We start from the raw sequence: 12500 nt of genomic DNA on the forward strand, positions 1-12500 counted from the left end.
GGTATTCATAGCTATATTTTTCCGTGAAAATAACACTCTTTCAAAAAGTTAGCATATGGATTTCTTTCTTTGTCATGTAAAGAAGTTCCCTTACAATTTTTCAGAGGAAAACAATGATCCGAAGTACTTGGAAAATGAAACTTTATATCTGTCCTCCTGATTCTTCGGACTTCTGACTGCTTGGTCACTTGCATAACAAAAGGATCGGAGGTCTTTGAATTTCCCGCGAGGGCGGTAATATATTCAAACTCCTCTAACAAAAACAATAGCACTTCCGCCATGTCAATTTGATTTGTTAGAAGCGTGAGCATGTAGCAGTAAACAAAAATGTGTAACATTTACGACATGTTGCGAAGATTGAAGCTAACTCAAAGCAGTTTTCGAAGAAGGTGATGAGATCTTCATTCAAATGTTCGACTGGTTCTCGCTCAACGTATAAATGCCGCTTTGATTAGGTTGCGGGGCGTAATTAGCCACCATTGCCGGTTATTCTAGGATTCGCTCCAACACAAGCACAATTTCCACCATAGGTTCAGGACAACCAAAGTTACGAAAAATATTTTCAGCTCACGAAATGCAGCTCGTTCATCGGGAGCTCCCTTTAGAGCTCGAAGAATCCCCGGTCAACCCTGCATTTATTCATATGCTTATCCCGTAACTTAATAGTTGCTATCAATACTTTTATTTGGAAATTGATGGGAGCTACTTTGGAAATGGCGAGTATTTAAACTAGATCGTCTCTTTAACGCTCTACAAGAAGACTTGTCGCCGCTTGGTGATATCCTGAGCTCTAGTTCAATGGTCCGACAACCGTTGCAAACAGTAAAATAGCTTGATTTTAGTGACTTAGCGCAGTTGTATGATTTAGAAATGTGTTCATATGCATCGCTAGAACAAGAAAAAGTGTGTGAATTTACTACATTAGATAAAATACTTGGAGCTTCGGAAATCAAAAGAAAAATCTGTACGGGCGATTTGCGTGGATGAAAAACTGTCGCTATTAACGAGATAATATTTAGCGGGTTTCCTTCAGACTGAATTCGACTTGATTGTGGGGAGTTTTTGTCTTGGCTAAACTTTTCACTTACTTTGGGGCGCGTCTCTGTTCTTGCTTGATCAAGAACCACTTTGAATTGGTCGAGCGGCCTAATGAGCCACTGTTGTTCACTTTATCGCACCTTACATTTCAGATCATCCTCGAAATCGTTTGATTGACAGTACGGAAATTCTGTAACGGGACCAAGGTATTCCCACAGCTAAATCTTTTGGCCAATCTCAGATGACCTGCTCTGAAAATGCAAATTAATATGCCGCCTTCAACAAAATTTCGCATCGCAAGTACATGCCGCAGAAAACAATAGCATTCTGCGCGATGTTTTTATTAAAGATGACATCAGCACACCCTCTCTCAGCCCCTGGTGCGAGCTCAAGTTTATAGTTGTTTGATGTACCTGTGACACGTGTCGATTGTCAGCGGCAAATGGGTCAATTATGAATCAAAAGTTCAAACGTGAAGTAACCCCATCGAGTTTGTCATCAAACCGTTGGCTGCCTGCATTGACATAAACAAGACAGAACTGCGATTGGTAGTAAAGATTACTAGATGGTTCGCCCACAGGGGATGGCAAGAAATGCAGTCTGTTCAACAACACCCGTCATTCCATCATCAAACAGTTTACCATCAAGATCAGAACAGAACAGCCAGACACTCAAGCATACAATGCTTACATCAAGACCTTATTGAACTTTACGAAACGGGCCAAGAAATCGTACTTAACCAAAACTTTGTATTACAAAGTCAATGCCGGACACAAGGATGAAGTGGACAATACAGGTCTGAATAGAAGAGCCACATTGACTAAAAATGGAGCAGAAGTAGGGTTGGTCGGAGTACGCCTTTGTGACGTGTTTAATACCGACAAGTTGTTGCTTGACGATTTGGAGATCAAAGTCAAAGTAGACCTAAACAACAACGCTTTTGTTCTCATGACTGGGGAGACTCCAAACTGCAAAGTAAAGATCATGTCTAGCATGCTTCGCATACACACAGTGCGTGTTGCAGACAGTGTGAAACTAGAACATGTACAGATCATGCACGGTGACAAAGGGAGTGCACCGCTGCCAGCCATCTATACCTTAACCAGAACCCCTACGCAGGCAAGGATCATCCCTCAAGGAGTTTCAAATCACACTGGGACAGACCTATTCCACGGTTTCATTCCTCAGTGTGTCATTTTTAAGCTCGTGCGAAACGATGCCTTCAACAGGAACCTTGCAAGAAATCCTTTCAACTTTGAGCTGTTTGACCTGCAAGATATTCAGCTGACTGTGAATGGAGAAGAAATGCCTTATTCTACGCTGGATCTGACGGGCGGAAAAAATACAGTGTATCATTGGTTACAACACGCTGTTTCAGGAACTGGAGACATGAATTGTGGGCGCGGTCTTGACATTGATAGAGTGGATTGGGAAAACGGTTACGGTTTGTACCGCTTTGATTTTACACTGGCCGACATCTTGGACGTCCCGATCATCTGATACCCCATCAAACGGGTAACGTGAACCTGTACCTGAAATTTGGAACTCAGACGAACTCAGTTCTGAATTTAATTGTGTATGCAGAATTTCAGAATCAGTTGGAAATTGATCGCAATCGTCGCGTGGTCTACGATTTGTCACAAGGCTCTTAGTTCATCGTTAAACATACGACCCAAGAACTATGGCAAGCCTGTCTTTCTGACCCTGTGTTAGCACCTCTGATGCAAGGCGTATTTCCCAAGGGATAGGCTACCAGTCATAAACACCTACCCAGCCGGTCTGATCGTGAATACGGATCCTCATGGCCAACCTGGGATACATTGGGTGACCATGTACTTTGAATCACCTCATGACAGTGAATTCTTTGACAGCTACATATTTCCTCCCGAGACTTACAACATGGATACCTTCATTCGGCGAGAAGTTGGCTATCACAACGACAAACCATTGCAAGGACTGAACTCGGATTTTTGTGGAAAGTATTGTTTATCTCATTCAACAAGCATGGAATGTTGACATGAACACTGTTCAAGCTAAGTTTAAACGATATGATTCTCAGTGGAATAATGCACAAGTTGCACAGAGTGTACACACTTATTTAAATTCAGCCATTTATCCTAAAGTTAATGTTTGCTTTCAACAAGGTTGTAAGTCATTTCGCTGTGGTTACAAGAAACAAAATCATGTTGAAAGTAAAAAATGTTGCTTTTTTGTGTGTATTTCCTACTAAAAGGCGTGGGAATTCTATCTCGTGTAAACAAATCGTTGAAGCTTCGTCTCGTGAACATGTCTCAATTCAAGTTCCTCAGCGGTATTATCATTTCTGACCCCAGCCAACGTGGAAAAACAACATGTACATGCCAGATACTTCAACATGCAGCTTGTTTATTTGAACACCCCATTTGCAAGATTGTGTATTGCTATGGTCAATGACAAGATTGTTTTAAGGAATTGGTAAAGAAAGTCACGTCTATGGAGGGTATTCCCGACGACATTCCCGCCTGATTTCCACCCCATTACCTTCCTGGTCTGCTTGTGTTAGATGACCTCATGAGAAATTGTAGTGATAACCAGCACATTCTGGATTTGTTCACCAAAGTGTCCCATCATTTTGACGTCACCTGCATCTACTTGACACAAAACCTTTTTCTCCCAGGAAAGTTTTCGTGGAGCATTTCTCTTAATGCTCATTACATCATTGCTTTTAACAATCCTCGAGATACTTTGGGGTTGAAGACACTGGCACAACATGCGTTTGGGCAAGATTTCCACACAGGTCCCTACTTCACTATGTATACGGTCCTTTTTTTCGAGAAAACAATAGCGATAACAATAGACGTCCTTTGGGACTGCAGCGCTTTGTTTATTCTTCTTAGCGGTTTTTTTTTAGTCTATATGGACGTCAAAAAAATCGATAGAATTTCTGACCGAAATACGGAAAATCGAACACTTTCAATTTAATTTTTGCACTTTTCCTGCTATTTTAGCCATTTGTCAATTTTGAGCGAAAGAATTGTAGTTTTAAGAAGTCTTTGTACAAATACGGTTCAGATTCTCATATGCAAAACAAACGGGCCAAATAAAAGTTTGCAGAAATTGAATGCCTACCTTCTTCTTGCTCTTAAAATTGTCCTTCGTCTCTTTGTCATTTCACCAAAGCACTGCAAAGTGAAAGTTTGTTTTCTTTCCTGTATAATGCACGACTCTTTCCGCTGAATTACGAGCGATGCATAGAGAGGGCTCTTTATCGCACATTGTACAAATCAGCGATATGCTCAATGATGTTTCCGAATGGATCACTTTTGTTTTGCTGACGCCACAACCACTCCTGTAGGTAGCTTTCAAACAGATCCACGGATGTTCCTGTACGAGGCATACTTCGTTTTACTCCCTACCATGTATTTTCAATGCTCTGCATGTGGGCACGCATGTCTGGGTCGACGAAGTTTAGGTGATGGTTAACTGTGAGATGATGATAGCCCTGTCTTGTAGCCAATCGTAAGCTTTCCACATGTCGCTCATCACACGTGTTCCAGGCAATATTTGAGCGCGGATAATTGGCAAGAGTGTCTCTTTATCCCTGCGCTCTACCGGAACAAGGAAGCAGGCCTTGGTTTCGCGGCAAATTCCCCCAAAGACCTACTGTCCTTCAATGTAGCGACCTTTGTGATAGATACTTCATCTTGCCAAACTTGGACTCATCGATCTCAACAGTTGTACCAGGACCGCCTTTTAGCGTCGCATGTTGTTTCATTATTCTGTCAGCACAAACATCCCGGCAATAGTTATACCAATCTATCACCGTTTCTTTCGAGGTGGTTTCTTCATCTAAAGCGGTTTCGTGCACTGCTTGTGTTGTGGTGAATTTGTGCGCCCAGGCGTAAGTTAGGGCTATGATTTTTTCAAGGGAAAGCTTACTACCAGAAAACGATAACTTCTAGTGGATTGAAGCTTGTCTATTGCAGTTTTTTCGAGAGTATCGCCAAACAAATCAATCTCCCGATGCAGTTCGTCTTTGCCATTTGAGTGCGTTTCCGCACTCAGGTTTAGGGCATTTCAATGACGACGAGAGTAGATTGTGCTCTTTGTACCACTCTATGCACCGCTCGTGATCGGCTAGAAGGCGAGACAGTTTCCATAAGTTTAAATTTGTATCTTGAGCGGCGGCCATTCTGGATTACTAGGGTAGTATTACAATTCACAGTTTGCAACCCTGCATGCATAATGAAGTAGGGACCTGTGCGGAAATCATTCCGGCGTTTTCTGGGTGCGTTCCGTTTGTATGGGAGAGTTTTCAAGACGCTACATCGCAACCATTTGGATACTTAATGATGGATTTCCATCCACGAACCCCGGACAAGGATCTTCCAACGTCACATTCATATCCCGTCATTTACGTGGATAAGAAAATCTATAAAACTGATTAACCCTGTCCGGTAGATTTCATTTAACACCATGGCTTTGCAATTGTTGCACCGCGAGGAGACAGTAAACAATCAAAGTGGTGGTGACATATCTTCGCGTTCTGAAAAGATTTCAAAAGCTACCGAGAGAAGAAAACAAGAAGTCATCCAGGCTTCCAAAGTCAATCAACATTTACCCTTTCTCTGGACTTGTTTTACAAGGAAAGGGAAACAGTGGAAAAGATGATATCTCACGCTAGCAGGGCACAAGTAGAAGCCATCAGTGAAGTCGCTCTTAATCTACTTAAAGGGAACATTATGGTTCCAAGTTCATCATTTAAACACTTGAAACCACACAAATCGCAACTCCTGTATTTGACTCGCAAGACACCTAGTCTGAAGAAGAAAAAATAAGTTCTCAATCAACAAGGTGGTTTCTTGCCCGCTCTCACCTCTTTGATAGCGCCGTTCCCTTTGGATTTATTGGTAAAGATGATGTTAGTTCCAGAATATTTATTGCAAAGTCTTGAGACAGAACATCTCTTAACCTCATCTCCGCAACTCACGACCTTGACGCGTTTGAATGAAGATTTGAAACTTATCATGGATTTTACTTTGCTCGAGGATCAAAAAGAAACTTCCTGTTACACCCGTTGGTCCGTCCAAAATTCCCGTCAGGCTAGAAACACCCCCTTCTCCTGACAAACAGGACACAGATCCATGGATCTTTGAAACGCCACCAGATTCCTCTGAGAGGCGGGTTATTAAAAAATCCTACACGGCAAGAACACCAATGGTTGCGCGATTGAGGAGTAATACAAAGTGTGAAACTTACTGAACAATGTTGATGCAGTGAACTCAAGTGAATTACCACATTTTTTCTTCTCTCATTTACGCGTATGTGACTTATTTTCGCTCTAAAAAGCATTGAAACAGTGCAAGCAAAAAATTGTTTGACCGATACAGGTGTAACCTTTATTGTACACATGGTGCGTTTTCAAAACAATTTTTTTTGGAATGAGGTTACGATGCGGTGTTTGCTTTTTATATATAAGAGAACTATTTCTCGCAAATATAACAAACAAGTCATTTGGGTAGCCTTTTGCTTCGTAGAAGGCGTACTATGCTTAACTGTAATAAACGTGATCAAGTAACGCCTTCTAATTATTAAGGCTTCGATAGTCGAAGAACGAGTTTGAAATGTATGTTGTTGTTTGCTCATTGCGTTAAATGTCGTGAACCCATTGTGAAATACGACATAAAAATATTCCCGTTTCACAATACAATGGTCTCAAGCGTTTTCTAATAAAACTTTGAGTTAACGTATTCTATGCTTGATTGATAAAACGAACGTTCAGTGGTTTCAAAACGAGCCGGCGACCGCCGGAGTTCCGCCGGCTACTCTGGTCATAACAGTCTGCTAGTTACAAACAATCTCGGCATTGCTTCTTATCTTTTAAGACAGCATAGTAACTTCACAATCAAATTTTGCAGCAATAATACATACGCAAAAGGATGTAAATGTTGTTCAACAAAAACTCAAATCGTCCGCTATATCTGTGCCACACGCATTTGTGTTTTGTCGCTAAGTGGCCGGGCCAACCTCGTTTGGGCGTGTGATGACGTGGTCGCTTATTTTTCTTGTTCCGGTCGCTTCCAGCTGACAGCATGGCAGAGAAACGAAAACATCGAACTGTGAAAACACTTTTTTCATTTGGGTTCAGAAGGTCACGATCATCAGGTAGATGAACAAATGCATGCAATTGACTTGTAGCATGAAATTAAGACAAAAGAAGCGTGAATTTTGAAACATCTTAAATGATTTTTTTATTTGAACATTTCCATCTCATGTGATGAAAGCATTTGTTTCATTTTCATGCTATACTCTGTAAAGTAGGATAAGCCAATGTTCGTAGATCAGCATTCCTTTGACTACTTTTCATGAAAATTAATGCCACCTAAGTCAATCTGAATCAATGTAATCAGTACAATTGTGCTGCAGTTAATAAATCACAATTTACGTCTCAAATTGATGCTAGAACGTTGAAAATGGCATTTCCGAGCTTCTAGATTTCAAAATTTTCTGGGGGAGCCGCCTACTTTTCCAGACTCGCCCGCCTACTTCAAAACATTTTGAAAACCCTGAACGTTATGCAAATGAAATGGCAAACTTGAGAAAAGAAAAGATTATCGCTTTGGATGGAAAACAATAGCGCTACTATTACAGTCACGGACGCGTGACCGGCTTTAAACATTGCAAAAAAAGACAGCGCTGATTTGATTTAGAATATTCCGAACGTTTGTCCGCTAAAACTTTCATTTTTGTCGTGTTTTCATTGGTGATTGGCTTTTGGTGAGGTCATCTGGTGTGATTGTGATTGGTTTCTTTTCCTTAGTCTTGTCGTTGCTTCGTTATTCACAGTTCAACTCTAGAGCAGGAAGGAGCTCTCGCTCTCTCCAACCAGGATATTCACATACCACCAAAATGATATGCACACACACTACTATTTTATACGTCACACACGCGCGCGTGCTTAATATATTTTTCCTGTACCGAAATTTGCACGGGTCGTTGCCCTATGTTCACAAATTCAAACTTGCCCCTAAAAAAAAAAAAAAAAAAAACTTGCCCCTAACTTATGCACACCCTTCGCCTTCTCATCTCGTGTACGTACGTGACTTGCATCTCATCAACCTAACCCTAATTTATGCGATGCACGTGTTGTTACACGTGTCTGGAATAAGCTGCGTTGCGTTATGCCCCAACTTGCCCTTAATTTATTCACGCCCCTTCTTTTGCCTTTTTGATTGATGACGTTATTTGATGACTACCTGTCAAACTGGGTCTGAAGGGTCCGATATAACTACTGTTGCATAAATAATTGCACTGCAAAGTGCTAATTCTGTAGCATCTTTCCATTCCATCTTGATGACTTATTTTGTGGCATTGTACCTCAAAATAAAAGCCAGAATGTTATTTTATTTCTAGCCTGCATAGAAGGTGTCTATTAGCGAGCGAGTGCTAGATATATCCCAATGGAATGTTTTAGTTGCCACATTGGATTGGCAAGCACGAGGAAGGCATGGAGCGAGTACAAAAAGCGCACTTATTCGCTCCATGCTTTCCTCGATCTTGCCAGTTCAATTTAGCAACCAACACTCGTTCGGAAAATAACTAGCACTCATCTTTAAAATGTGCCAGCTGTACAGGCTTTTTAGTTTTCATACTGAGATTTTCGGTGTGAATCGTCCTGTATGTGAGCGTAATCTTTCATTGCATATTTTGGGGGTATTGCCAATGTTCTCTGTCAGGCCGCAGTAGAGATTTAGATTCTTTCTGTCATGCAGCTGTTATGTGTCAGTATCTGGATAATAATTATTATTTGGGACTGTTTCTGTAGGTGAAATGCAGATTGACCAAGATATTGAGCCAGCGCATAAACATCAGAGATTAGAAGCTACAGTAGGAGAATCGGTTGATAGTGACGGTAAATTTAGCTTACAGTTATAGTATTTAATCTTGAATTGTATAGTTAGACCAAAATGTTGGTAATTTAATATTAAGGAGTACTTTACTCAAGTGGAGGAGAGGACAAAGTGAGACATGAAGGAGCTTCCACTTTTAGCAGCATGCAGTTGGATGGAGATTGCATGATTGCTGGTTTATCCTTACATCGTAGCCATCAGTCCCCACTCCCACACCAAATCAGACTACCTCCCTCCTCTAAGCCTTTCAAGGGCGAGCTCATTACATTACATTGTCACCATTATCAATACAAGGGTTACATACCAGTTATGTCTTTGGGTCATGACATTGTCCTGCCCATTGACCACTGGGACTCACTGTATAACAAACTAGTTAAATGACCTAGTTTGCAGACTTACTGGCTTTAAAAATCCGGGCTCAACAAAATCTACAAAGAATTATTACGAGTGCGGCTTCTGCGTCCTAAAAAGTTGACAGACTATGCATTTTGGCCCGAAATTGGATGGAGATAATCTTTATTTTTCTTTTAATGAAGCATCCCCTGAGCCTATATAGTTAATGGGATTTCCTGACCATTCACTAAAAGGTGATGTATTGCCTTTTCCTTTACTCTTTTAGAATATGAGTGTGTTCCTGAAATTATCTTTGCTTTGGACTATTCTTCAACTGTGTCTGATGATATGTTCAAGAAGGAGTTAAGCTTTGCGCAACACTTAGCACAATCATGGAATTCTTCTACAGAAGTAAAAGTTGTTGTGTATGGTCACGATGCAGAAACGTTGTCATTGACTCTAGGACATGATCAGGTATTTCATGGCAAATCAAAGGAGCTGAGATATGAAACATGGGCTGAGGGTAAAAACAGGAGAATAGATCGGGCATTGGTTGTAGCAGTGGAAAACGTCCCAGCAAGTGCCCATCCCGGTTTACAGCCTCACAAAGTTGTGGTTCTGATAACAACTGGAGGTCAGCAATCTGATGCACAGAAAAAAGAAGATGACCATGACCTGCTTGTGAAAGCACATGAGGTGCTCTTCAAAAGAAACGTTAAAGTCATTATTGTGCCGGTTGGCCTGCACACTGACTTCAGAGAGCTTGGTCTGATTGTAAACCGACCACAGTCATTGTACCCTCTCTGTGGATTCGGTGACATGACCCTTAGTACAGCTCAGAGTATTGGAAAGAACATAAAAAGGACTTTAGGTGAGATCAATTTCGATTTGTTATCAAATGTGTCAGTCAGATGCCATTTTTGGAATAATTAATTTCAGTATTTCATTAATACTATGTTTCTGTTTTTTCAGACGTGGAGCGTTACGCCACGGATCGGTTACACGGATTCACATTAATTCCCCAGATGTCTGGATTGTGGGAGAACCTAAGTCTGTGTTCTGATGTATTGGAAGGTGCGTGGTATCATCTGTACGACGATAAGAAGAAACCAAAAAAGTCTGAGACCGTCAAGAAATTTATAAGAGAAAGTATTGATACTTTTCAAAGTACGCTTGTCACTGAAAGTAAGATACGCATTTTACTTGCCGTGTTTGGGCCACTTGGGGCTGGTAAAAGTTTTTTTATCAACTCACTGCTTAACTGGGAATTGGGTCTTGAAGAGAGGGTGTTAAATGGACCCCTTCCTTCCGCCAGTGGGGAAAGCCAGACACCCATTCCAATCTATGTAAGATATGGTAGTAGTCTTCAAGCGTTTTTGCACAGTAATAACAGTGAAAAAAAAATATTGTTGCGGGAAGCACGTCTAAACGCGCACACCTTAGCAATGGTAGAAAACGCGCTTCAAACTAGCTTTCAAGACAAAAGTGCAAAATACGTTGAGATTGAAGGACCGTTTCCAGTTTTCCACCATTTGAAGGAGACGACTAGAGCAGTGACACAGTCCGGCCACCTGGAATTGGAAGTGGATGTGGAGTTTGTTGACCTACCTGGTTGTGGTGACGATCGTGGAAATGAGTCAATTGACTTAGAGTTAAGCAAGGCCGATGTAGTCCTGTTTTTCGACTGGGGAAAGTCGTGGAGACCAGTCTCATCAGAAGATATTGCTCAGGTATTTAGCAGACATGATGAATTTGAGTTTACTACCCGTCAAAAACTAGTGCATGTTTCAAATGAGCGAGAAGTATCAGTTCCACCAGAGGATGAAGAGAAGATTTGTAACCGGAAGAGGGAAGACCTCAAAAGAGCATGGTCAACTTTTCTGGGTAGAAGAGGTGAAGCTGCTTCAGATTGCTACCAAGAGGTAAGAGCTAAACTTCCTCAACTTACTGGCGAGGCCCTTTTACAAAAATTATCTGATGAAAGTGACGTAATTTACTTCCATTCAGGGAGTACTTCTATCGTGGAATCCCTCAAAAAGATCATCAAGAACCATGTCGAAAGTGTAAGGATTAAAGAGACGGTCCATCCATTTGTAAAACACATCCACTGGGCTGCCAAAAAGCTGAGAACACGCATCGGTAACACTATCACCACATCGAGAACAAAACACAACGATGTGAAAGTGATGGAGATTAACACCACTTTTGATATTATTCTCAGTGAGGATAAGGCAAGTGGTTTGATTTCATCTTTTTTGCTCGAAAGCAATGCATCATATCAGGATTCAGATCTCAACAGAATGGAGAGCTTCATGTGCATAAGGTTCTGTCGTTTAGAGGATACGGAGAGATTTCTTCAGGATATCCTAAAGGAATCACTCGAGAGCTTCACCAAACGATTAATTTATAAATTCAGAGAAGCCAAACGGTCTATGTTGGAAAGTGACCCGTCAGATCTCTCGGAAGTGGTTGAAGTCATGTGCGAAGGCAGAGTCCAGCAATTCTGTGCCAATAAAGCGTTAGTTTACCTTCGTAAAGTTTTGGAAAAAGAGGTGAACCGTGACAGGAAGAATAAGAAAGCAATAATAAAGAAATGGTCAAATTCTGGTGAGGAAGAAAGGAAGGAAATGTGTGTTACTTTTCTTCATGATTCTCTGAAGCGCGTTAGACAGTCCTTAGGGAAACCAACTCGCCAGCTGATGCCCGGATCGCACTTTGAAATGATTGACAAACTCAAGAGACATGCTCAGGAGCTCCTTGCAGTGAGATCCTTTGGTGCCGATGACAGTAAGATTGCCGTTCTGAGGGATTCGATGGCTAAGCTATCAGATGTAATCGAGTTCTGCCATAAGACAATTCGTGATATAAACCCTCACCCTTCCTTGGATGTCCAGACAGATGTTTCTATTCCTGAGAAGATGGTTGATGCCCATGAAGACAGCACAATACCATCCCAGTCCAATCATGAGAAAATTATCAATGAGATGACAGAAATCTTGCTTAAACCTGGTAGCAAGGGAAATGATCCTGTTCACAATTTGGAGACAAAGTTAAAATACAAACATGGTGATCTGCAACTCCGTCAGACACAGGGAGTGAATCAACTTGAGTGGGCAAAGGCGCTGATCATTGTTTTGAGTGATGGAGATCATTTCAACGTGGAACTTAATCCTCCCTTAGAATTAAGCTGCGGCGATGAAGAGAATGAGCGCCTTCTGTATTTTGCTCGGAAACGTTTAT

The 12500-nt window shown here is 41.3% G+C and overlaps 1 protein-coding gene and 1 pseudogene across 1 annotated transcript in view; both read left to right on the forward strand.

The window, feature by feature from the left end:
- The window catches only part of LOC138059628 (uncharacterized protein F54H12.2-like), a 10949-nt pseudogene extending 8259 nt beyond the window's left edge, over positions 1-2690 (forward strand).
- The window catches only part of LOC138013871 (uncharacterized), an 83670-nt gene that overhangs the window by 69785 nt on the left and 1385 nt on the right, over positions 1-12500 (forward strand). The window contains exons 6-8 of the mRNA XM_068860916.1: positions 8843-8929; positions 9547-10131; positions 10233-12500. The exon at positions 10233-12500 is cut by the window's right edge and continues 1385 nt beyond it. Of these exons, the coding sequence (XP_068717017.1) occupies positions 8843-8929; positions 9547-10131; positions 10233-12500 (2940 nt within the window). The remainder of the gene's footprint in view (positions 1-8842; positions 8930-9546; positions 10132-10232) is intronic.

The sequence above is a fragment of the Montipora capricornis genome, chromosome 8, assembly GCF_036669925.1.
Source record: "Montipora capricornis isolate CH-2021 chromosome 8, ASM3666992v2, whole genome shotgun sequence".
Lineage (NCBI taxonomy): Eukaryota > Metazoa > Cnidaria > Anthozoa > Scleractinia > Acroporidae > Montipora > Montipora capricornis.